This window comes from Ambystoma mexicanum, chromosome 5p (genome assembly GCF_040938575.1).
Source record: "Ambystoma mexicanum isolate Mex_15411 chromosome 5p, UKY_AmexF1_1, whole genome shotgun sequence".
NCBI classification, from domain to species: Eukaryota; Metazoa; Chordata; class Amphibia; order Caudata; family Ambystomatidae; genus Ambystoma; species Ambystoma mexicanum.
In genome coordinates this window covers 757,990,532-758,016,033 of record NC_090930.1, presented here as the reverse complement: position 1 = coordinate 758,016,033, position 25,502 = coordinate 757,990,532, and the positions used below count along the sequence as shown (strand labels likewise).

The window sequence follows — 25,502 nt, the reverse complement described above, 5'->3', positions numbered from 1 at the left end:
TCACGCTAGACGACAAGTTCAGTCGGGCGATAAGGTGGTGGGGTGTTCGCTCCAACATCGCACAGGGTTTCAGAATCCTCCATTCCAGGAAACTCTCACCACCATTGCTTAACTGCAAGGCTGGGGAGCCCACATCGAGCGTTTTCACGGCTGGGGAGCCCACACCGGGTGTCTGCACCCCAGTGGCCTGTGGCTGCCGGAGGAGAATGATCTCCATATCGACATCCTGGAGCTCCGGGCAGTGTTCTGGGCCCTCAAGTCATTCCTTCCGTCTCTGAAGGGCAAGGTGGTGAGGATCTTCACGGACACCACCACCTCAATGCTCTACATCAGGAAACCGGTGGGCACTCAATCCTCGGCGCTCTCCAAGGAAGCGCAGGACTTGTGGTGCTGGGCCGTTAGACAAGAGATGTTCCTCGTCCCTCTTCACCTAGTGGGAGTCAAGAACACCATTGCGCACTCCCTCAGCAGGGAGTTGCGCTCCTGCTACAAGTGGGAACTTCGGCAGGACCAAGTGGAGCCCATCTTCGCCAAGTGGGGCAGATCCCAGATGGATCTGTTTGCGGCGGCGTAGAACTCCAAATGCCAGACGTTTGCCAGCAGATTCCACAAACGCACTCTCCATCCTGTGGGAAGGGATGTTTCTGTATGCGTTTCCTCCGTTGCCTCTTCAGCTACGTGTCATCAACACACTTGGACAGTACCAGTGCAGCATGATATTCATCGCCCCAGCGTGGCTGCCAGTGGTTCCGGATCTTCTCATCAGGGAAGGAGGCGCAATCCTACATCATGACCCAGGATCGCTGAACCTGGGGTCTTGGCTCCTGCAGCCCTAGAGTTTGGAGTATATGAGTTGCTGGCGGACTGCAGGGAAGTCCTCACCAAGGCCAGTGCATCATCGACTTTAAAATGCTACATTCACAAGTGGAAGCGTTTCACTACATGGTGCCGGTCTCAGAAGATTACTCCTCTGATGGTCGCGGTTCTGCAGATTCTTCCATACTTGGTATCCTGGGCAAGGCCCGACTGGGGCACGCCTCTATCAAGGTTCATCTGGCGGCTATCTCCTGCTACACCAGGTCTCCAGGAAGATTTTCACTTCTCCAGAGTGGGGTATGGCATGGATACACATTTTCATGAATATTCCCTGTCAGGCTGGGAAGAATCCTCGGTAAAAGAAAAAATTTGTTTGTTTCATTACTGAACTGTCTTTCTCCCAACAACCAATCACTGAGCTCTGGGTCATACTGCCCCCAGCCAATGACTTCCCTCTACCTTAGCCTCTCCTGTGGCAGCCATCTTCAGATTTTTACTGCACGTTCAAATGTTGGTGGTCCTCGTGCTTAGCCTTCGAGCTTTTACTGTGTTTTTCGCCTTTTGGAAGAGTTGTACTCTATTTTCCGGTCAATCGAGCCTTGTGCTCCATCGATCACCCTTCCGATTAAGGGGGACCCGTTTTGTGGATTCTTCAGCACCCCTCAAGAGTGGATTTCATCAAGTTTCTTCGTGGAGGCTTCCAGAAGATTCTTCAGGCCTACGCCGCGTGGACCATGTCGGAGGAGAAGGATTCCACCCCCCTTTTCAAGCTTTGCTCCGACTGCACCTTACAGAATGTTTTCTCGGACGACAAACATACCCAGTGCCTTTACTGCCTGTACCCGACGCACAAGGAGGATGATTGTGCATTTTGCAGTGAATTCTCTACACGCACTTTGAAGGATCAGCAGATGCGGCTGAACGAGTGGCTGCAGACCAAGGCCTCTGCACTGTGTGGGTCCCTTGAGCATGCCTCTCCTGTGTCCAGGAAAGCTGAGCGGGCTTCTAAGTCCTTTGAGGGCACCCCTCCCGCGAGGGTCCAACAAAAGGCCAAGCACTCCGAGTCCACTGCCACCGGGAGTGCTGTTGCGGCAGGCTCTTCGGCGGTCAGGACACGTCAGACGTCTCCAGCAACTTCGGTCACCAGCCAATGCTCAGGATCTTCGTCCAAGAGGAAATGGGACCTTCCAGGCAAACTCAGAGACCCCAGAGACGGCCATGGATAAGCCCAAAGCCAGCCTGCCCTCGACGGAGAAGGGCAAAGCTGACTGAGGCTCCGACCAACCCCCTAAGGAGAAGGCCAAGCAGGACAAGGGACCGGACTTGGCCTGGAAGATCTAGGTACACCCGACGAAGGCTCCGCCCTCCATCGAGGTGGTGCTGGCATCCCTTTCGAAAGCGCTGCAGAGGCGGACACGCAGGGTGCACTTCCGAAGGCAAGAGTGTCCCTCCCTGCTAGGAGGGAGTCTTCATTCCAGCCCATTGAGAAGACCACAGAGTGCCGTTCATCTCCCCGAGACTGTCCCCTCTGGACGTGAAGAAAGGGGGGCGCAGAGGTCCTCCAGGAGGACGAAGGAAATGTCGAGGCTCAAGCTCTACGATGAGGGCGTCGATGTAGACAACAAATATACAGTCGAGAAAGATGACTGAGAGCCTCAGAACGAGGGCCTTGGCTCTCTTCCTACACCCCAGCTTACTATTTGCCCTTCGCTTCAGCTGCCCCCTAGAGACCTCTCTGTGGACATTCTCTCTACTCTGCATACACTGGTAGATGAGATACAGAAGAGGATGCCGGTTACACCGACGGCTCTGGTAATGGCCGACCCGCTGGCAACGGGGGAACCGCCGGCCAGGAAGAGGAAGAGGCACCCACTGCCTCCTTGCCACCCTTCGCCGCCCTCGCCTTCCCCGAGGGATGAGACGGATCCTGACACGGCAACGACGGACACAGACGACGACGGCGGGATGGGGGACCTCCCATCGACTCCGCCCAGATCCTCCCCGCCGGATGAGATAGGCTCATACCATGTGATGATCTCCAGAGCTTCGGAGCTCTTCCAGATCGCGCCACAGGAAAAGGAGGAGGAGGGCTTCTTATACCAGCGAGGCAAAGAGAAAGACCATCCTTTCGGATACATTTGAGACAAAGGCCTGCCGCTCATGAAGAACCCTTCTACGGCCCCAGTGAAGAGGGATCATCTAGAGAAGAAATATAGGGTGCCGGACTTTGTGCCTTAGTGCTTGTGGGCCCAACCGTCACCGGACTCGGTGGTCTCAGCAGCAGCCAAGAAGAAGTCATCGGGCGCTTCATCTTCGGCATGCATTTATCTCATCTGACAGGCTACGGATGCGGTCATTGCAGGAGTTCCTCGATGCCCATTGGATTCAGGTGTCCAGAAGCTTCCAGGACAAGATCGCTCTTGGCGAGGGGTTACGTCGGGCGATAGGATGGTGGGGCGCGCGCTCTCATCTGACCGGAGGCACGGATTGCCAGGACCCAACACACCAGGAGACGGTCACGACGAAAGCTTCCCTGGAAGTATGGGGAGCCCACATCGGATGTCTTCATGCCAGAGGCCTGTGGCTGACAGAGAAGAAGACTTTGCACGACAATGTTCTGGAGCTACGGCAGTGTTTTGAGCCCGCACATTTTTCCTGCCGTCCCTCAAGGGCAAGGTGGTGCGGGTCAATATTACTGCAATGTTTTACATCTGAAAGCAGGGGGGGCACCAGGTCCCCAAGCGCTCTCCAAAGAAGCGCAGAACTTATGGCATTGGGGCGTCGCTCAGATGTTCCTTAACCCATTTCATCTGGCACGAGTCAAGAACACGGTCACCTTCTCACTGAGCAGGCAACGCCGCTCCTGCCACGAGTGGGAGCTTCGGCAGGACCTAGTGGAGAACCTTTTGCGCAATTGGGGCAATCCCCCCAGATCGACTTGTTTGCTACGGCGACGAACGCCAAGTGCCAAAGGTTTGCTAGCAGGTTTCCCCAGCAGGGGCGCATGGGGGACGCATTATTCCCTTGTGAAGGCCTCTTTCTGTATGCGTGCCCTCCGTTGCCATTGTTACTTCGAGTCATCAATCTACTCAAACAGTGTCGGTGCCAGATGATCTTCATCGCACCGGCATGGCCAAGGCAGATCTGGTATCCGGACCTTCGCAGCATGTCGGCGGCACAACCAGTCAAGCTGCCAGTGGTCGTGGATCTTCTCGCCCGGGAAGGAGTCGCCATTCTTCACCACGATCCAGGGTCTCTGAACCTGAAGGCCTGGCCCATGCAGGGCTTGAATTCAGTAGCTACGATCTACCGGCGGACTGCAAGGAAGTTCTTGCCAAGGCTAGAACATAGTCTACTTTGAAATGCTACAAGCTCAAGTGGAAGAGATTTGCTATTTGGTGCTGTTCCCGAAGATCGACCTGCTGAGCGTCAAGGGCCCTCAGGTGCTTCCATATTTGCTGTCGTTGGCCAAAATTGGGGCTGGCCCATGCCTCCATCAAGGTTCATCTGGCGGGTATCTCCCGCTACACCAGATCCCCAGGACGACCATCCTCCCACCGATTGGTCAAGGAATTCGTCAAGGGACTATTCTTCTTGTTCCCACCGGTTAAAGCTCCGGCCCCGGCGTGGGAACTCAATGTGGTGCTTACTGGGCGCATGGGACCTAAATTCGAGCCTCTGCATTCTGCACATCTCAAGTTTTTGGCGTTGAAAACACCTTTTCTCGTGGCCATCACCTCTGCACGACGAGTGGAGGAGATCAAGGCCCTCTCCTGTAAACCACCTTACTTGACTTTACACGAGACTAGGGTGGCGCTGCGGACGCACCCCTGTTCATGCCCAAGGTGCCGTCAGACTTTCATCTAAATAAGCCCTTGGTGTTACCTGTGTTTTTTCCGACGCCTTCGTCTCCTGCGGAAAGGGCTTTCCACTTGCTGGATGTGGCTAAAGCGCTGAAGTTTTTTGTGGCCCACACAGAGTTTCTGGAAAACCTCTCAGCTCTTTGTGAACTTGCGTCCTGTGAACCATGGGAAGGCCCTGTCCAAGGCTTCCATTTCCAGGTGGCTCTCCAGCTGTATCACCCACTGTCACCAGTTGGCGAACCGACCGCTGCCTAGCTGTCCGATAGCCCACTCTGCTGTTCCTGTCTGGTGTGTCCCTGCTGGACATCTGCAGGGCTGCTACATGGAGGTCCACGCACACCTTCACGAGATTCTACTGCGTCGACAGGGATTCCAGAGAGGAGTCCAGAGTTGATCAAGCAGTGCTGTGCAACCTGTTTGCTTGAAGGTGAGCCCGTTGAGACGGTAAGAGATGCTTATGTTGAGCCTTGCCACCTCCCCTGGTTGTGCATGTGTGAACTGCTATGTATTCTTTATTCATGAGCATGTGAATCCATGCCAGACCCCATGCTGGAGAAAGGAACAAGCTACTTACCTGTAACTGTTGTTCTCCAGCATGGGTCTGGCATGGATTCACATGCGAACCCTCCCGCCTGCCCCTCTGCGGCTCTTCTCTTGGTCCTACTGCTACTTTACATGCTACCAAATCTGAAGATGGCTGCCAGAGGAGGGTCTTTTGGAGAGGACTGCCATTGGATGGTGGCAGCATGACCCAGAGGACAGTGATTGGTTTAAAGGAGAAATACAATTTCTAAGTGAAAGTGAAACTGTTTTTCTTTTACCGAGGATTCCCAGCGTGACGATGGGGAATATTCATGAGCATGTGAATCCATGCTAGACCCATGTTGTATAACAATAGTTACAGGTAAGTAACTTGTTCCTTCAGTTGAGACCTCTAGCGCCTCTCATTGTTGTGTATCTGCTGCTATATCATCATATTCATGAGCATGTGAATCCATGAAAGATCCAATGCTAGAGAAGGAACCAGTTACCTGTAACTCCTGTTCTCCAGCATTGGTATCTTTAATGGATTCACATGCCACCCTCTCGCCTACCCCTTTATGGCTCTTCATTGGTTCCTACTGCCACATTATGCGTGTGCTTTTAAATCTGAAGTTGGCTATCAGGGGTGGAGCTAACTAGGTCCACTGTCATTGGCTGAGGCTGTATGACCCAAAGTGACAGCAATAGGCTATACAAGTACCAAGCAGTTCTTTACCTTTAAAGCAAAACTGCTGTGTTATTACTGAGGATTCCCAGCCTGATGACTGGGAATATTCATGAGCATGTGAATCCATGAAAGATACCAATGCTGGAGAACAGGAGTTACAGGTAAGTAACTTGTTCATTTTTGTTGTAACTGGGTGACAATGTGGTGGTGAGAATGCACAAAGGGCCTTTTAAGCACAGTTGGAATCAGACCACGCTGGTTAGGCTTTTCCACACCCTTCTTCCTCTCCCTTAGCACAGAAGGGGCTGCATTATCATAGACTAGTAAGAAAGCTGGACGTTAACTACCCTTCTCTGCCAAATTCTCAGGTCAGGATTATTTCAATTTTATTATTGATTCTTATATTTGCACTAAAACATCCCAACATATCCGGGAGAGTGCTACAGCTTAGAAATAATCTATCTAGATTCTTTCATCGTCATGTTCTGTGAAAATGCTCTTCCTTCTTGGTCCATGGAGCTATAGTTCTTTTTCTTGATCCCTTATGTTTTGGATGATTAATCCCCTGAATGTCTTGTATTCGAGTACTTCATTTTATTCAATACCTTTTGTTTTTTATTCATGTTTCGTCAGTTCTTAGATGCACTTTTGTACCTTGTCAGCGCTATAAATATATAATTCCTAAGTCACAGCTCCCACTTAGGTTTAAACCATGAATATTATTCAAACCATCCCTCAAACCTTTAGAGTGCCATACAAGCCACCTTGGTGATTCTGTAACTAAAGGGCTCTATTTAAACCACTCGCATTACACATGGACAAGTAAATCACATTTATTTGTAATATTCTGTTTGAGCATTTCATCATTAAGAAAAAAAGTAAACACATACGATAAATTAAATTGAAATCAATGACCCTTACACAGTTTGCAATGAACCGTGAGATAAAAGGTACATTGATTCATATCCAATGGTGCCCCATCGTCGGTAGCTTGCTGGCACCTGTTCACAAAGAGCTACATTCACATGATTCGGAACAAGTGTGGTTGGAGTGAACCCAAGTCCAGTATTCAATAAAAGTCAATGTATCCGTAAAAAAAGATGATAGAAATTCCTGTTCGGGAACCTTCCATGCATTAGAGGAGCAGAAAGAACATCACACCCAGTCAGGGTTTCCACGGCCAGACAGCAGGAAGTTCCTATACCACGTTTAGTTGTCTCTAGGACTACATGCCGGCACCATAAGCTCACACTATATCTTCAGTGTTGTGGCAATAAGCATGGTCTTTAAGCCATGTCTCTACCATCAGAGCAGGTTATTTTATCAGGTAATCGCCACACATGGTGTCTGGCCAGCAGCAACAGTAGTCCAACTAATCTTCTGTTGCCCTTATTCAATTCTTTGGTGCAGCCTGAGCGGCCCACTAATGGAGAAATAACCACCAATTCCCCAACCATACAAATTACTGTGTCAAATAGCCCACCCCAGAAATCTTGTACAGGGTGTCAAAATTCATGCCAAGTGCATGAGAGGCATTGTCTCCCCACCACGATCGGTACAGCAGTCCAACAAATTTACTAAGCGCCGCCTGGATGTTAAGGAGAGAAAGGAAACTTTAAATGCAACTTAAACTTGTATTCAGAGGAGACCCACATGGTTTGTGGAAATATATACAGCACTGATTTACCACAGTGGCAATTCTTAAAACCCCCCTCCTAGTGCTCCTTGGAACGTGTCACATTTACCCATCCTCTTCATGGTTGCTGCATATAATGTGGACATCGACCTTCCCTCTTCTCATGCACCGGTCATTAAAATCCAGCAGGGATAGGGTCTTGATTATTCTGTGAAGCCTGGTAAGGGCAAACTCAATGCAGTTTTGGGGCAGAACTACAAAGATATATCTAAAGATGTGGTAAATTCCCTCCCCCAGTGACCTAATAGCATCCAGGGTGATCATGAACTTCTCTTGAAATACATCTACAAAGCATTGCACTTCAATCTTAGACATATTTTGTAGACGCTGCCTTCTGAAATATAGATAGGCTACTCTTGTAATTTGGAAGAAACGTGTTGAATGGGGCTGGGCAACCTGCTTTCTCAGCTAACCTCCACATGGCATGACACATCCTTCAAACTATGTTCACCTCCAAGTATTGGGACCCGGGGTTGTCGAGAATAGTTGACTGCAGGAAAGCCGGTGTATCAATCACCCGCTTAAATCATTAAGTTAAGTAATAGGCCTGGGCCACCAGATCATATTGTTCCAAGTCTGAGAATGAAAGTCTTAACCTCCACCCTACTTTACAGAGCAGTGTTAATACCTGGGTTTGTACTGTAGCTAATTTCACTGTCAGTATTAACACGGTAAGAGAATTTAAAAGCAGTCTTCCGGGAAAGATAAAGGTTATTTTTTGCAAGTTAGATAACCAATATGGGCAAGGTAACCATCTGAATGACAGAGACCTTACATTTGACTGAGTCAACTTGACCAACCTTTCGGAAGACATTTCTACTTATGGCACAGCCATAGATAATACTAGATAACTTCTTAACTGTTTCCCAAGTATTTCACCTGCTCTTGTCTCCATTAAAGTCCTAGCATTTCACAACCCTCATCCACTGCTACTGCGGTAATTGAGAATATCTCAGATTTGCTTTGATTTATTCTCAACTCTGGGTATTGCCCCCCCCCCCCCCCCCCCTTCCCCCACAAAAAATCAAATCCTCCATGATAGATGCCAAATTGGGCCTAGGGAGTTGGACAAAAAGAATATCATCAGCCATATAAAGGGATAATAATATTCAGTGCAAATTGCATCAGTTTGGTTTCCCCCCACAGGGCTTTTTTGTTTAAAGATTTCCCAGTTCCGGCTCTGCCCCTTCTCTGATGCGGGGGGCACCCAGTTCTCTCCTCTCACGGGGGGGACACCCCTGCAACTCCCAGCATCGAGATACACCCACTCACTCCCCAGACCCCTCGCCCTGCTTTGTCTCTCAACCTTTACTTGCTCCATGCCTTCTTAGTCCACCGCTGCTTCTGAGTCTTCGAGAGGCATGCGCAGATACTGGCAGGCCGACATTCAGGAAAGGCGTTGCTGGCTTGCAGGGAAATATTGTTCAGCAAAAGTGGACCAACGTGTGGATTCACCTTCAGACCTCTCGCAGTTTTTGCAACCGAACTGCAAGTGGCTTCACTGCCAAAGAAAACTGCATAGGGGAGAGCGGACACCCCTGTTGTATACCTCTTCCCGCTGCAAATTCTGTTGACATCTTCATATTTATAAGCACCCTTGTGTGTGAATTTTTATAAAGCACTAAGATCAATGAGACGGAACACCCAGCCTAATTTCTTCATAGCACTGAAAAGAGAAAGGGCTGTTCATGTAGTCAAGTGTTTCTTTGGTGTCGAGTAGCACTGCTGATAAAGTATGTTTTACTTTATGTAGCAAGGCGAACAACCTCAAATTAATTGATGTAGATCTCTGTATAAAAGAGGTCTGATCGGGTAAGACCAGAAATCGCATCAGAGGAGCTTTGGGGTTCGTAATCACCTTTGTCAGTGTCTTGTCCAAATTAAGAGAGGTAGGTGGGTACGACCCACACTCAAAGGGAGACTTGTCTTGCTTGAGTATGAGCGCACCAGCACCTCTTTAACATAGCTGGCGAGAACCCCACCTCAATGGTCTCGCCATTCATGGCTATCATTTAAGAGGTAGTATCAAATTGAGGAAGGGTTCATAGAATCAAATGGCCAGCATGTTTGTCGCAGGTGCTTTGCCCCCTCGCTAGGTCTTCAGTGGCATCGCAGACGGTCTCTCTCACTGTACCCTCAATTCATCCCAGGGTGACTTGGTCTAAATATGCAGGTATAGATGCGCCAATCTTCTCTATGCTAGAAGAATAAAGGGATTTGTAAAGAACTCAAACTGTGTTGTTAATGTCTCCTTCCCTGGAAAATATCGAAAAGTAGGGGTGACAAACTTCACGGATGTCCATGCTTCCTTATTGTCACTTTATCAGCCATGTCAAACCCCACCTTTCCCTCATACACCACACAGCTGCTGTGACCAAAACATGCAATCTACAGCTACACCTCCTAAGACCTAGCCTTCCTCCTGATGATTTCAGTTCCACCAATCAAGCACTAGTTCTCTCCAAGCTGGACTACGACAATGCTTTCCTCACTGGACTCATCCGCCACCTACCCAAGCATTCACACATCACCCCAGCTATCGCCCACCTCCACTGCCTCCCCGTTACCCAAAGAATTGCCTCAAGAGTGTCTGCATTGTTTTCAAATCCATCCAACACAAAACCCCACCTACAAAATCAAACCCTTCACCGACCAAACACCACACAAGCATACAGGGATCTTTTGCACATTTCATGTGCAAACTAACATACACTCAAAAACAAGGATTTACTGACTGGGCTCCAAAGGTATGGAACACCCTACCTCCTCGCATCACGATTTTCAGAAAGTGCCTCAAAACAAACTTGTTTCGCCACACATAACTCCACCCCTCCTTCTCCCCTGCTAACACTTCTCTACCCTAATTTTTCTATCCTATTGTGAAAACATTTTGTAACTTCTGTTTCACCTCACACCGCTCTGAGACCCCCTTGGTACATCCAACGCTGAACAAAAAGTTGAATAAATATCATTGTCCTACCTCACTGCACCGCCTTGCTTTGGCACCCCTACTTCTGCAGTCAGCCAGAAGTCGCACACCTTAGCTCCTGATCTAGTTTAGCCAGCTTGCCTCAGAGACTTTAGAACCCCTGTCTCATTGGAGATGCATACACTGTGCATATATACTTCAAAATTCTTCCACATAGTCTCTTGGGATTCCATTGACCCCACATTTCGAGGAAGAAACTAATTTCCTTTTGAAGGGGGCAGCTGAATGCCAAATCTGCGAGACTGTCAGGCTTAAGATGCCACTCTCTACATATCTACGCTCAACGGTTAACCCCACACTATTTTCGTGTGAGTATAGTCTTCCTGTACTCTTGCGTCCCATCCTGTACTCTTGCGTGCCATCCTCTTTCCTCCATCCTTGTGGGCGTCCCTCAGCATGGGTATGGTGCCGGAACCTTTGGCAGCAAAAAATTGAGCTTCCGCTTTAAATTTAGTACAGTGCGCCTCGCCTTCCGGCACCTCGTACTCCCCCGGCGCATGTCAGCTGCAGGAGGATTCACACGTCTCCACCGCATCTTAAGGACTTTGTCTCCAGGACCTCTCGTCAAGACATGGTAGGCCCTTTGTTTAGTACGGCTCCTCAGCGCAGGGACTCCTACCCCGGGTCCCCTCGGGAAGGGGTTCCTTGGATTCACGTTCTGGCAGGCCCTGAGACCTCTAAGGCTACTGGCTCCCAAGCCGAGGGGATGAGAGGACCTACCAGGCTGTCCTCAGAAGGGTGATCAAGTTCATCCTCTTCTACGAGCCCAAGGGGTAAAGGATCATTGGGTTCTACTGCCAAGAGTCGGTCCTCGGCACGATCAGCACAAATACCGCCACAGGTGCCGGTGGCGCACAGCCTACCGGAGCTCGCTCTGAGGTTGTGAGCCGGGGCGTTTCGACTACCGGCCAGCCGGCCGAGGGCGCAGCTCCTGCCAGAGTCATCTCTGAGGTTGACACTGCTGTTTCGGGTTCGGGGACCAACGGCGTGTCCTTCCATGTCCGAGCCTTCGCGCCCTCCCACCCAGGGCGTGTCGCAAGGCCCCAAAATGGCAGATAGGCACGTGGCCGAGCCTGCTAGGCCGGCGCCCATTTTGGATTCGAATCAGGGCACGCCTTTGTTTCGCCCATTGAATAGGCCTTGCAAGAAGGTCCCAGTCCCCTTTCCTCTGGAACCGGCGGTGGATTGTGGTGTACAGGCATCTGGTCTCCTCAGGGGTACATTTATCCATCATGGCTTTGCGGCTACATGCCTCATGGCTACACGCGCCTCTGCGCTTTGACCAGGAGCGGAGACCCAGGGCTTGGGATGGCCTGCCCCCTAGGGACCAGGCGACTAGCGCGGACTGCTTCTTCGAGCGCTTCCGCCTCATGCGTTCCACTCAGATGATGGGGCACCTCAAGGACATAGTGAAGGAGGTGATCACACAGGTGGTGCCTCCCTGGCCGGCGCCCATTTTGGATTCGAATCAGGGCACGCCTTTGTTTCGCCCATTGAATAGGCCTTGCAAGAAGGTCCCAGTCCCCTTTCCTCTGGAACCGGCGGTGGATTGTGGTGTACAGGCATCTGGTCTCCTCAGGGGTACATTTATCCATCATGGCTTTGCGGCTACATGCCTCATGGCTACACGCGCCTCTGCGCTTTGACCAGGAGCGGAGACCCAGGGCTTGGGATGGCCTGCCCCCTAGGGACCAGGCGACTAGCGCGGACTGCTTCTTCGAGCGCTTCCGCCTCATGCGTTCCACTCAGATGATGGGGCACCTCAAGGACATAGTGAAGGAGGTGATCACACAGGTGGTGCCTCCCTGGCCTCCTCCTCTGGGTTCTCAGCCTGTTCCTCCAGCGGTGCCGGCGCCAGTGCCTGTCACATGAACAAGAGGTTGGACAGCAGGTTAAGGCTGACGGACAGGCAGCCAATCTTCCTGGCCTCCCATCCTCAGCCGCATTCTTCAGTGGTGGCTGCGGCCTCCCTCTATTCTAAGCCTTAGTCTTCATTGTCTTCCTCGTTGGGAGCCACCTCCAGTTGTCTTTCCAAGCAAGACCAGGTTCTTGAGTCTTTGGGCAAACAATGTTATGCCATGTCAGGACTGCATCTGCGGCAAGCTAATGCTTACGCCCTTTTAGCCGCGGCTAACCAGAAGCTGTGGCGGGAGCTCAGGGAGTTTCTGCCTGACCTCCCTCTGGAGAGGCAAGCCTCTTTCAAGGCCGGTATGGCGGATGCCCAAGTTGTTGCCCAGGACCTCATGGAGTCTTCGGTCTCCCACATCGACACAGCCAGCAGAGGGCTGTGTCTGGGGGTTGAGATGAGAAGGATGGGGTGGGTGCATGCCACAACATTTTCCGCTGATATGCAAGAGCGAATCCTAGATCTGCCCTTTGAGCGTGTGGACCTTTTTCATTCGTCAATCGATGACGACTTGACAAAGAAGAAAACCTCCATTCAAACCGCCAAGTCGTTGGCCATCCTGACAAAGCTAGGCAAAAGTCCTTCCCACAGTCTTGGGGCAGGACCGAATTCAAGCCCTCTGCTTTCACTGGCGTCAAGGCGTTTCGGGACCGTGGTACGCGCAGGCCTGACAGGTCGACCAGCTACAGGAGGAAAGAGCAGAGGACTTTGCACAGGTCTTTCCGCTCCTCCTCCTCTGCTCCTGCCTCTCATGCCAAGAAACAGTGACGTCATGGTCAGGGAAAACAGCTCCCCAGAAGGACAGCTTGAAGCGTCTATGCAATAACACTTGGATCCAATCTAAAGTCTTCACAGGCTTCAGTCTTCATCTTCCTTTTCCTCTTACCATCCTCTCCTCTTCGTCAGATTGGGTCCCCGGCTCTTTTACAGGCGGTCCTTTCGGTCTTGGAGATTCAGGCGGTGGAACCGGTTCCTCGGTCAGACAGGGGCTCTGGTTTCTACTTCAGGATTTTGTGATACCCAAGAACAACCAGGCTGGCTTGAGTGTAGTCCTGGACCTGTCATTTCTCAATCTGTCTTCACCCCTCAAACGCTTCAAGATGATTACTAGAGCGCACATAGCAGAGTCTGTGTGCAGGGTACTGCATGTATTCCCTAGACCTCAAGGATACATACATGCATGTCCCCATTTACCAGCCGCATTGGATGTTTTTGCGGTTCGCGATCGTCGTATCACTTTGAGTACAAGGGACTGCCTTTCGGCTTGGACTCAGCCCCTTGCGTCTTCACAAAGTTGATGAACGCAGTGGTGGGTGGTCTCCTCTTGGAGGGCCCTCACCTACACCTTTATCTGGACGACTGGCTGGTGAGGGCCATTTCACCTGCAGGAGTGTTACACTCCTGCCATAGATTGGCAGATATTCATCATCAGCTGGGGGTCTCCCTCAACCAGAGGAAGTAAGTTGTGCCCCTCCCAGGATCTGGTCTTCCCAGGGGTGTGTTGGAACATGGCCGTACAGTGAGCGTTCGCCACGCCCGAGAGGCTCCACTCCCTTCGTAAGTCGATAGGGCCCTTGATGGCCAACTCAACCACCTAGGCATTGTGGTTACAGCACCTTCTGGCGCTGATAGCCTCCTGTGTGATGACTGCGCAGCATGCTCGCCTCAAGATGAGGCACCACCTGGTGGCCAATTGGGATCAGGAGGCTGGGTCTCAGTTGGACCGGATCCCAATACCCCCGCTCCTCCTACCCGAACTTTGCTGGTGGTTGACGGGCAGGGATGTTTCTATGGGAGCCCCTTACCCCAACCAGAACCTCACCTAGTAGTGACAACGGACTGCTCTCTTTCGGGCTGGGGCTGCTACTCTGGAGAGGGCTACGCGATTCATGGTGCATGGTCCAGAGTGGACGCCCTCCTGCGTATCAGTCTGCTCGAGCTCAGGGCATTGGGCCTCGCCCTCCTCACCAGGGACAGGTCTGTTCTGGTCAGGACGGACAATTCTTCTACAATACCTGAACAAGCAGGGTGGCACCCGTTTCCCCCCCTCACCCCTCTGCATGGAGTCAGTATAGATATGAGAATGGGCTCCGATGGAGGGGATATGGATTTTACCAGTCCACCTCCTGGGGGGACAGCAAAGTAGAAGCAGACCAGCTGAGCCGCTTGGGGTCCAACACCTAAGAGTGGGAGTTGCACACTGACTCCTTGTCCGTTGCAGCGTTAGGGGTTCGCAGACCTTGACTTGTTTCCATCTTCTCTGAATTCCAAGTGCCCCCATTTTGCTTCAGGGGCAGAACAGGTTCGGGGATCTCTGGGAGAGCCTTCCAGATCTGTTGGCACGGCCGCAGGTGTCATGCGTTCCTGCCGCCCCTCTGCTCAGGCGGACCTTTCACAAGTACGAGGCTTCCTGATTGCCCTCAACTGGCCTTTGAGAACCTGGTTTTCGGATGTGCTGCTGGTGTGCTCCAAGGGGCCCGTCCACCTTCTTCTCCCCAACAGGGGCTTCCTGACGGAGCAGGGCAGGACAGTGGAACATCCGGTCCCGGCCAGGTTGGCACCGACACCCTGGTTCCTGACCAGCTGAGGCTTCAGCATGCTCAAATTTCCAATTACAACTGGGGCATCATTCAACAGGCCAGGAAGCCCTCTACTCCATTCCAGTATAAGACCAAATTCTGCTATTTTCTTTTTTTTTATTGTTGTTTTGATCATTAAAACCTGACCTTTCAACATATCATTACAAATTTTAAAAAAGAAAAAAGAAAAATATATAAAGATAAATATATATTACATTCAATTTTACAATATTTCATAATACACAACCGTCGAATCTTTATGCAGTTATTACATACATCACTTTTCGAAATTATAACATAAAATTAAAAGATTTATCACATCGCTCTTTCTTTAACATCGTTAATCTCTGATAACTTAAATTTCACTAATTTTTAAATAATTCACCTTCAGATTTTGCACATGATTTGGACCTGATTCACTCTCAGAGTTAAATAACATGAGATACATATAGTTGTTACATCTCTTCTTCTTGAACAGCATTAATCTCTGGTAACCTAATTTTCAATGAATTTAGATAATTCACAAGCGCGTACCTTAATTGTTTTGAGTGTCCTCTAAATAATATTAACCATAATTCATCATGCATAACCACCGTCTTGTTGATCAAGTGCTTAAAATAATTTATTCTTGATGATAAAAGACTAACACATTCTACCACTAAGTGTTTCATTGTTTCTATCTGTTTATGACAGAATCGACAAGTTTGAGCAGATGTCTTCTTCCATCTAAACAGGATCTCTCTTGTAGGCCAAATGTTCAATCTAAAGCGCATGAAATCTGCACGATGTGTCGGATTTGGAGATTGTCTTAAATAAGTTTCTATATGGCCTTGTGCTTTTAAGGCAAAAGGATTCGACCCAAATTTAATTATTTTCATGCATGCATCACGGGTTTTGATCCAGTCGATTCCCACAACTTAGTTTTGGCTTTATTGGGATTTTCGATAAGCAAGATTTCAGAGACATCAGCTCCTTTAAAGAATTTTCTAGCAGAAGTACGCCATTTCATTGGAAAGATTTCATCTGATAACAATAAGTAGCTAGCTATGATGTCAAGTAGCCCATTAGTGCTATCTTTCATGATACATTTTCGATATAATAAACAAACCTTCCATTTATACACAGCGTAAAGGGATATAAGCCCCAGTTCGTATCTAATGATAGAAATAGATTCAGAATTTGGAAGCATGAGCGATCTTTTCCAAAACTTGCTTTCATATTTAACCCAATATGTGTATGTTTGGCATATCTCGGCTTCAGAACCATACAAAATGGTAGGCACATATTTTTGCTTGTAAAATATAACCATAGGGTCAATAGAAAATTTGCAATATTTTGCCCGGATTATACGTAGTTGAGATAATGCACTCGAATGTTTTAGTTGCAGACGATGTTCCTGCATTTTATCGGACAATTTGCTAGCCACACAGACCCCCAAATAGATGTATGATCTTACAAGCAGCAAATCAGTGCCTTGAAGTTGCCAACAACATGTTTTCTGACCTCTATTCACTCCAAATTGCATTACTTGAGTTTTTTAAGTATTAATGCTAATACAATTACGTTTAGCATATATATCTAATGCATTTAGCAGATTACATAGGCCAATGGGCGTTTTGGACAGTAACACCATGTCATTGGCGTACAAGAGCCACTTAATTGCTACACCTTGTAATTTCGGAGAATCAACAATCAGCCCCTCAATACTAGTGCCAAAATCCAAAAGAAAGTAATTAAACAAGGCGGACGCTAACAGGCATCCTTGCTTCACACCCCGAGTGGTCTGTATGGGTTCGGACAAGAGGCCCTCGTTGTTCAGGCGAATAGAAATTGAGGTGTTTGAATGTAATTGAATTATCCATTTTAGGATATGCCAGGGGCACTTTAAATCCATCAATTTTTTAAATAACAATTCCCTTGGGACCAAATCAAAAGCTGCCCTAAAATCAACAAAAGCCATATAAATTGGCTGGTTGCGTTGGTTGTTCAGGTGAATAATAGCCTTTAAAGTGATCAAATTGATGGCAGTGCCTAACCCTGGAACAAACCCAGTTTGAAAAGGATCTCTGTAATTGAGTTGATTTAACCAATGGTTAAACTCACCTAGGATCAAACGGGCAAAAATTTTTCCCGGACAGTCAAGCAAAGCAATGGGTCTATATAATGCTGGACTTGTCCTGTCTCCTTTCTTGAATATCGGGAGAATAATTGATGTTTTCCAATTCGCGGGCACTAAACCTGTTAACATAATGTGTTGAAACATATGAAATAGAATGTCTGACCACAAATGTTTATTTTGCTTTATCATGGCATTATGTAGCCCATCTGGTCCGGCAGCTCTGGATACACTCAATTTAGATATAAAAAACAGTATATCCTCGCGGCCAAAATTAACAGTATGATTAGCTGTAATGTTATCCCAGGTTATATCAAGATCTAGGAAAGGCGAGGTGTATATATTGCCATAAAAATCATTCCAAGATTCTTGGGGGATGGAATTCGCCTGTAATGAATGTTGGTTTTTAACCGCGGTGTTATTTAACAGAGCCCATATTCCTGCCGATGATTTGGGGATGATTTGTTTCAACATCGCCTCCCCATCAAGTTGGTATTGGGAGGTACAGCGATGTCTAAGCCAATTTTTATACTCCTTTTGTAATCGTTTGGTCTGATCTTGTTTAGAGCCCGGAACAAGAGTGTACCCATTTTATAGCCTCCTAACAAGCTTTCTAAATTCACTCTTTCTATATTTTACTTCTAAATCGAAGGCATGACGATGAACCTGGGTGGAGCCTTTAGGACACGCCCTCTGTATTGAAAAGCGCTGTATGGCATGTACATAACAACCACTAAGACATTCATTATTACCAGTATACTGTTCCCACGGGTATCTCTGAGCTGACATAATTTTCTGTGAGTCCATTTTAATCGATTACCAGCATTATTAATGTATAGATTAGTCACATTCATATTCTGAGGGAGTTTATTCGTTTCAGCCCAATCATATTTTAGATGTAGTAAACTATGATCACTCAGAATAGTTGGTTTAATGGAGAACATAGTTATATTATTCAAAAAAAGAGTATTAACAAAGATGTAATCCAACGTTACATGGTTATTACCATTGTGCCATGTAGGTTTAGGAGGTACATCCCCAGGTATAGATCCATTAACCATTACAAAATTGCGATCAGCCATTAGAGTTAACCAGCGACGTTCATCAGACATGGGACTCGAGAGATTAGGAGCTAAGAGGTGAAGATTCAGATCCCCCATTATAAACGTGTTGGTAATGGTAACATCTAATAATAATTGATCAAGGATCATGATCAAAGTTTCAAAGAAAACCTTTGAGGATATATGTTTTTTCCCCCAATAGATGTTTATCATGGCATAAAAGCTTTCTCCAACATGAAGCTTTACATACTGAAAGCAGGGTGACGGTGATCTGTGCCAAATAATTTCAATGTTCTTATTCTTTCGGAAGGCCATGAGGAGCCCGACCATAGGTCGTCCCTTCACCGGCTCTATGGCTGGTACCACAAAGATATTATATTGATCCCATGTTGGTGTATTGCGAAGCCATGTCTCCTGAAACACTAGTATATCAAACTGGAAGAGGTTGTTGTTTACATTATTAATAAAGTGTCTATGACCTCTAGTGTTCCAAGAGAGTAGACTAACAGATTCCGTCTTCTGGGATGGTTACGATCTCAAATTATCACTGTCACGGGTCCATACATTATGTGCAGCTCCTGCCCCCGATCTCGTGGAGGCTATGTTGTCACCATACATTCGACTTTTCGGATGTTGATTATTGGATTGTTTCAGATCATTATGGAGCACATCTTGTGATAGTAGAAAGCCCAAATTATAAAAGGCAGTCCGAGCCAGCCAGAGCGTGTTTAAAACCACTCTTGATTGTACATATAAACGTGCTTCTGTTAGATCTTGGTCACTAATAAATTCAACCAAGCTAATATCAGCTGATGTTAAATCTTCGAGAGCAGCGATATCAGCACAGATATTCAAAAAGCTGGCTCGATTAAGGTCATAAGTGGGGAATGGGTGACCACGACATTTTATAAGAAGGCGATGGTGATTTTTAAATTGCGATTTACCGACAAGTCTAGATGACCCTGGGATATGCTCACTATGTTTGCTCATAGGTAGCATGATAGAAGATGATGAACCCCTAATTCCCACATCCACAGTGTCCTGTGCTGTTATTTTTTGAAGTTTTGGAGGTCCAACTAACAAGGGTTAAGTACCGGGTATAGCCCTTTGATAATCCTGGGCAGTTAAATCGATTTTACCCAGTGAGCCCTTGTTAACTGACCTAACAGTTTGTGTAAATGCTTCATTTTCTCTAGTGTATCTTGCGAAAGAAGCTCGTATCTCCTCACGCAAATCTTGGAGGATCCCATCAGCACGAAGCGCTTGCATTTTATCATCTTGCAGGCGGGTAATATTTGTTTGTTTAATCTTATTCTCATTAGTTGGCGCAATGTAACACTGTACAAGAGCTTCATTGACTTTAATCTGTTTGTCAAAAGAGGCTCGTAGTTCAGCTCGTAAATCGTGTAAGATGTCATCAGTAGTACTTGAAGCATTTTCAAAAACAGCAGAGGATTGAACTCTATCAGCACATAAGCTCTTAGCCAATGTCCTTTCTTCAACAGATGGTGGTTGAGGACCCCCTGCAATTGCAGACTGGGATATAGTTGCCCCATTTTGAGTCTGAATTCTCTGATCCAATGGATTTAGAGATAATGTTGTTACACTATCAAGCAAATCATCAAGTGGTTGATATTCTAAAGCATCTTGAGTAGTCTGTTTTTCAATGTCTATGCTCAATTTTCGTGTTTTCCTGACTGATGTCACAAGTCTAACAGCTTTCTTTACTTTTAACTTAGAACTTGTATTGACAAATGGTAGACGCTTTTTTGGTTCCGGTTCAAGTAGAGTTTGACCTAAGATGGACACAGGAAGAGCTTTCAAGGTGCTGAATATTGGAGCAAATGATACACCTTGTACTTTTGGGATTATCCCAATCGGCATAAGAGGTGCTGACTGGATAGAAACTTGTGGAATTGGAGGCAAAATACTCTGTTCTTTTGTCATTACCTCAGAAGGATTGATGGCCACTAAATGAGCTCCAGCATCAAGGGTGATACTTGAGACTGACTTTATATTTGGTATTGAATTTGACGGCAAGCCTACCATCACATCTAGTGCATCACTTGTATTTGTTTGAATAGATTGATTTGTCATCTTGAGTATAGTAGAGCGAGATGTCAGAACGCGTGCCTTCTGTTCTTTTTTAAGAAGCATGTGTAACACATGTAGTTTGCTATTCTGGCAACGCATCTTTTCATCTAATGATTCGTAAAGCTTAGCCAATGACAATAGGGCGGTATTCATGGCACTCAACGTGTTGTTTAAAGCTGGTGCTTCAGGAAAAGAGAACCTATTTTCTTTAAATGGCATCTGACTATCACAAATAAAATAAGGATGACTAGTATCAGGTTCTATGAACCTGGTACGTCTAGGTGTTGGGGCCACAAAAGATGTATTTGAGATTGATGATGGAGATTTGTCGAATAAGACCGGAGATTTGTATAAATCAGGATTCTCAGTCTCAACTGGTGGGGTGGTATTTAGCTTTTGAGCATGATCTATACACTCGCTTGTATGGATGTGTGAGTGATCAGCCAATTGAATCAGATCACCCGTGTTTGAGCAAATATACATTATGTCAGGTGTTGCAGATTCATGAGGACTGGATGCTAAGATAGATGCTAATGTATCATCTCCAAATTCACCAACCGCTGTCAATTTAGCATATTCAGTTCGTAGTAACTGCTGAGCTTCAACAGAGCATAAAGGTGCAGGGGGGGTGCATACGGTTTAGCCGCTACAGTAGTAACTGCTTGTGATGTGCATATTGCACCTGATGTATAGGCTAATGCAATTGAGGCATCCGCTACTTCTGTTCTTGCTTGTTGAAGTTGAACACTAGTAATACATGTTTTTGAGGCAATCACATCCATCTCTAAGTTAGTACTTAAGGGCACTGAATTTATTACAGACTCTTCAGAGACAGGAATTATGGGCGGCGAGACTCCGCACAGAACTGTAGTGTTAGGACAGACCAAGTGCTGAATAATGGCCGTCTCAAACACATTAGGGCAAATCACCTGATTGGCCATAGCTAGCTCTGGCGCCGAGGAAACAGTTATTGACAGAGTTTTTTCCATTTGTAAGGGCATTGCTGAAGTTTTTTCTGATCCTACAACATCTGTGATGCAATAGGAACGAATATCCACATTAAGAGAAGTTGCTCGTTTCCTCTCTTTATTTTCTTTAATTCTTTTATTGATCAAGGTCTTTTTAGGTAAAGGTGGCACTAGGTTATACGTATTAGCTACAGACTCAGGCATTCCCGCTTTTAGCGAGTTGATTTGACGTGACATAAAGAAAGATTGTATAATTCTTCAAATAAGAACACAGGTATATTATAAAGTAAAACCCAATAGGATCAGTCCTTCAAAAGCAGGAAAGCATGTCCAGCAATGTGTTTGTCCGACAAGAATCCTCTGGCAGCCCGGCAAGATACAGCGAGACAGGAAAGCACTTAGCAATTCACTTGTGCAATTCGCAGAAGGATTTTAACTTTCTCTCTTCGTAGTTTGCCACAAGAATCCCAACACACTTAAATAAGATTGCTACACAAAAACCACTTAAAAAAATAAAGACAACTTTAACTAATAAATTAATAAATAAATAAAAAATAAAAAAATAAAATAAAAAAAAAAAAATAAAAAAAGGCAAGAGCCACGACCCAATCAGTAGATAGTTTCACAGGTTGAAGTCAGGCAGCTTCCCGTGCCGCAGGAAAAAACATCCGCTCGGCAAAGACTCAGCTGTTCTACAAAGGCGGCAGAGTTCAAAACACAATCCTTAATGCAGGAGCATTCAGTCCCAGCAAATAGCAAACAGTACTTTCTTGTGCTTTGTTATTCTCGGATAGCCACAAGTTGCCCAGGGGAAGCAATCCGGCCAGACAGCCAGGCAACAAAGCAGCAAACCGCCAAACAGTGAAAAGAAAATTAAAAAAAGAAAAAAAAAATCACTTGCCCTTCTCACACTCGAGCTTTCCTTTTATGATGTAAGTTCTGGCACGCACGCCAAAGCCGCCAAACAGCTAAACAGATTCGCACAGCCCTTCTGCCACAGGGCTTTGGCCGCAAGGGTGCACCAGGTGTCCTAATGAGCTCAGCTGCTACACACGTGACATGCGAGTCACTGGAAGAAGAAAAAAAAAAAAAGAAAAAGTTTGTGCGCATTTTAAAAGTAAAGGCGTCCTTTTCACCTTTTACTTTTTCTGAAGTTCTGAAGTAACTGCCGGCTGCAGGGTGGAGCAAAGGAGACTGCCTCTTACTCCCCACTTACTCTCCGTTCGCTCGCCAAACAATCCAATAAGTGAAGCACAGTAGAATGAATAAATAGGTCACACTGCCGCCACAGCTAAACAGATTTGCACAGCCCTTCTGCCACAGGGGCTTGTCACAACGGTCTGGATCCTGTCACCTGTCCTGGACGACGTACCGGCTTTTTCAGCGCACCTGGCTCATTCTGGAGTTCAGTAGGATACATGCGGCACTTATTTGGCAGCCATTGGGGCTTACATTAATTCCCCTGAGCATGTGTTTTCGGCTGCCAACCTGGTGGTTAAGGCCCACCTCAAGGGGTTGTCTAGGCTTTTTCCTTCGGTGCATTGGACGCATCCGGTCTGGGCCCTCAATTTGGTTCTTGCAGCTTTGCCACGCCAACCTTTCGAGCTGATGGCCTCTGTGGACATCCGACTGATAACACTAAATACAGTTTTGCTGGTGGCTCTCACCTCTGCATGCAAGGTCAGCGAGCTGCAGGCGTTGTCTTTGTGCAAGCCCTTGGCCACGTTTCACAATGACAAGGTCATCTTGCACACTCACCCAAACTTCTTGCCCAAGGTGGTCTTTCCATTTCATCTGATTCAAGAGATCTGCCTGCCGGTGTTCTTCCCGAACCCGCAGTCCGAAGCAGAGAGGGCCCTACATTTCTTGGACCTCGAGGGTCCTCAAGTTTTACCTCTCTTGGATGAAATCCTTCAAGAAGTCTGAGACATTGTTTGTCACTTTGTGGGCGGCTCTCAGGTTTCCATGCTTCTATCACACGTTGGATAGTTCAGGCGGTTTCAGCTGCATATACGGCTATGGGCAAGCCGGTCCCAGAGGGGATTCATGCTGATACCGTTAGGGCTAAGGCCACAGTCATCGCGTTTGAGACATGCTTCTTGAGATGGCATCAGGAGGGCAGCTACTTTGGCCACTCTGTCGGCTTTCTCCAAGCGCTATTCCCTGGACACCAGCTCCAGGTGCGATGCTGAGTTTGGTCAGGCAGTTCTGCAGAGACTGTTTGCTTCTTCCTAGATATGAGGCAGGCTATCATGGCTCCACCCTATGGCCTTGTTCAGTGGAATGACCCACATGGATGGAGGAAAGGGGATGGGGGACGTAGGAGTAATTAAAGTTACCGTAGTGACTAGAGTACTCATAGTCCATAGTCCCCTTTCTTCCATAGGTCCCACCCATCTTCCCCCGCTTGTATGCCAGGGGCTAATATAAGTGTAACCAGGTATCTAAGCATCCAATTTGTTCAAAGGGGACTGAGGTGAGGTGCCAGAGGGCGGGTCCTCTGTGGGCCGTTCCCACGCCCGAGTCCCCGCGCTATACTAATTTGAAAAGGGGAGCTCATTTTTTTCCCTTCCAAAAATTCTGGTACTGTCCCCATGTTGGGGGACGCCAACAAGAATGGAGGAAAGGGGTCTAAAAGTACTCTAGTCACTAAAATGAGTAACTTTAATTTTCTCGGCAACCCAATCATAATACTCTGTTTTCTGGGGAGTAAACATTCACCAAAGTACACCTGTGCATCCCAGAAGAGCTGACCACGAAGAGCCTCATTCCCTGGTCTTCTCGCAACATTTGATAGAATTATTTATAACTATCACCACCCTGTGTGCTTGCGATGGAAAAAAAGTGTGTTCTGGGGCTGAGCAGATTTCCTGAATCGTTATATAAATGTGATCACTCTCCATATAAGCTTCAGTTTTTCTTGATTCAATTGGGTGCTTCAACCCTGGATACGTACCAGGACATTATTTTATGACTATGACCTTCAATCCACCATAGCCATAGCATGAGGACATAAAATCTGAACCCCAATCATCCCCAACTATTCGATTTTTGCATGATGGGCACGTTTGCATTTGATGCACGTTTGAAGATCTTTTGCGCCATGGAATATTTATTTTTATGGACTCCATTTTTTTATTCATCATTGGACAAGCTATAAATTGAGGTTTTAGCTCTATTGCTCTGGAGTCTCTCTCCACTGAGATGTGTGTACGTAAGCGCATTATGAATAGTAAGTAAATGATAGACAGAATCGGATAGAAAGGCCAGTTATTTTGGAAAGGCAAGTGTTTGATTGTTGCAGTAATTCAGGTTTTTTTGTGTGGACTCCTTCGAAAAAAGTGAGCACTTTTGTCATGGGTGTATTGATTCCTTATGTCTAGACACTTGCACAAAGATGGATTATTTTTAATCGATGAGTATTTAAATATTTTGTACAAAAACACTACAGAGGCTTGACTCCATGTTATCTGAACTCTGTGTCACTGCATGATTTAGAAATGGCCTCAAGCAAAATCTGAAATTTAAATCCCTTTTACCTCCATCCCACACCCACTGTTAGGCAATACATACATTGCTCCTAGTTCTGTTGCACCAATCATCATGATGAGCCTTACTTTAGCCAGTCGTACTGCATGGAATAGCGTTTTTGGACCTCTGCCGATGTTGGATAACCATGCATATGTTCTCTTGTGTACTCGGTAAGAAGCAAGACCTGCTTTTTTCTGCTTGGCTGCCTCTCTGCCTTTTATTCTCTTGCTGCTATTTCCTTTTCTGACTTCTTGATTTCAGAAGCAGTGAACAATTCTTCTTCTTTAACATCCTTCCTTTTGTCGCTCCTCCCTACCTCCCCACCAAACCCTTCAGGTATTCAGCATGTTTTTGGAAACCCTGGTTGATTTCATTGTGGTTCATAAAGAAGATCTGCAAGATTGGCTTTTTGTACTGTTGACACAGCTACTGAAGAAAATGGGTGCAGATTTGCTTGGATCGGTGCAGGCGAAAGTTCAAAAAGCGCTGGATGTTGCAAGGTAATTTTTGTGGTGGGTTCTTACAACCTATGAAACCTGCATCCCTGTACATGTAGAGATGCTGCAGTGCTGCAATATGTTTTCCTGTGTGCTTTTTAACTTAGTCATAATTTTGACAATGTTCTCTGGTACAAAACCGGAGTTCAGGTTGTCCTAGGAAAGTTCAGTGGTGG

General features: G+C 47.0%; 1 protein-coding gene across 36 annotated transcripts in view; it reads left to right on the top strand.

The window, feature by feature from the left end:
* Positions 1-25,502, top strand: part of CLASP2 (cytoplasmic linker associated protein 2) — a 2,478,243-nt gene that overhangs the window by 1,783,521 nt on the left and 669,220 nt on the right. For all 36 annotated transcript variants that reach the window (XM_069613152.1, XM_069613157.1, XM_069613154.1 and 33 more), the window contains one exon: positions 25,166-25,329. In XM_069613152.1, coding sequence (XP_069469253.1) covers positions 25,166-25,329 — 164 coding nt within the window. The remainder of the gene's footprint in view (positions 1-25,165; positions 25,330-25,502) is intronic.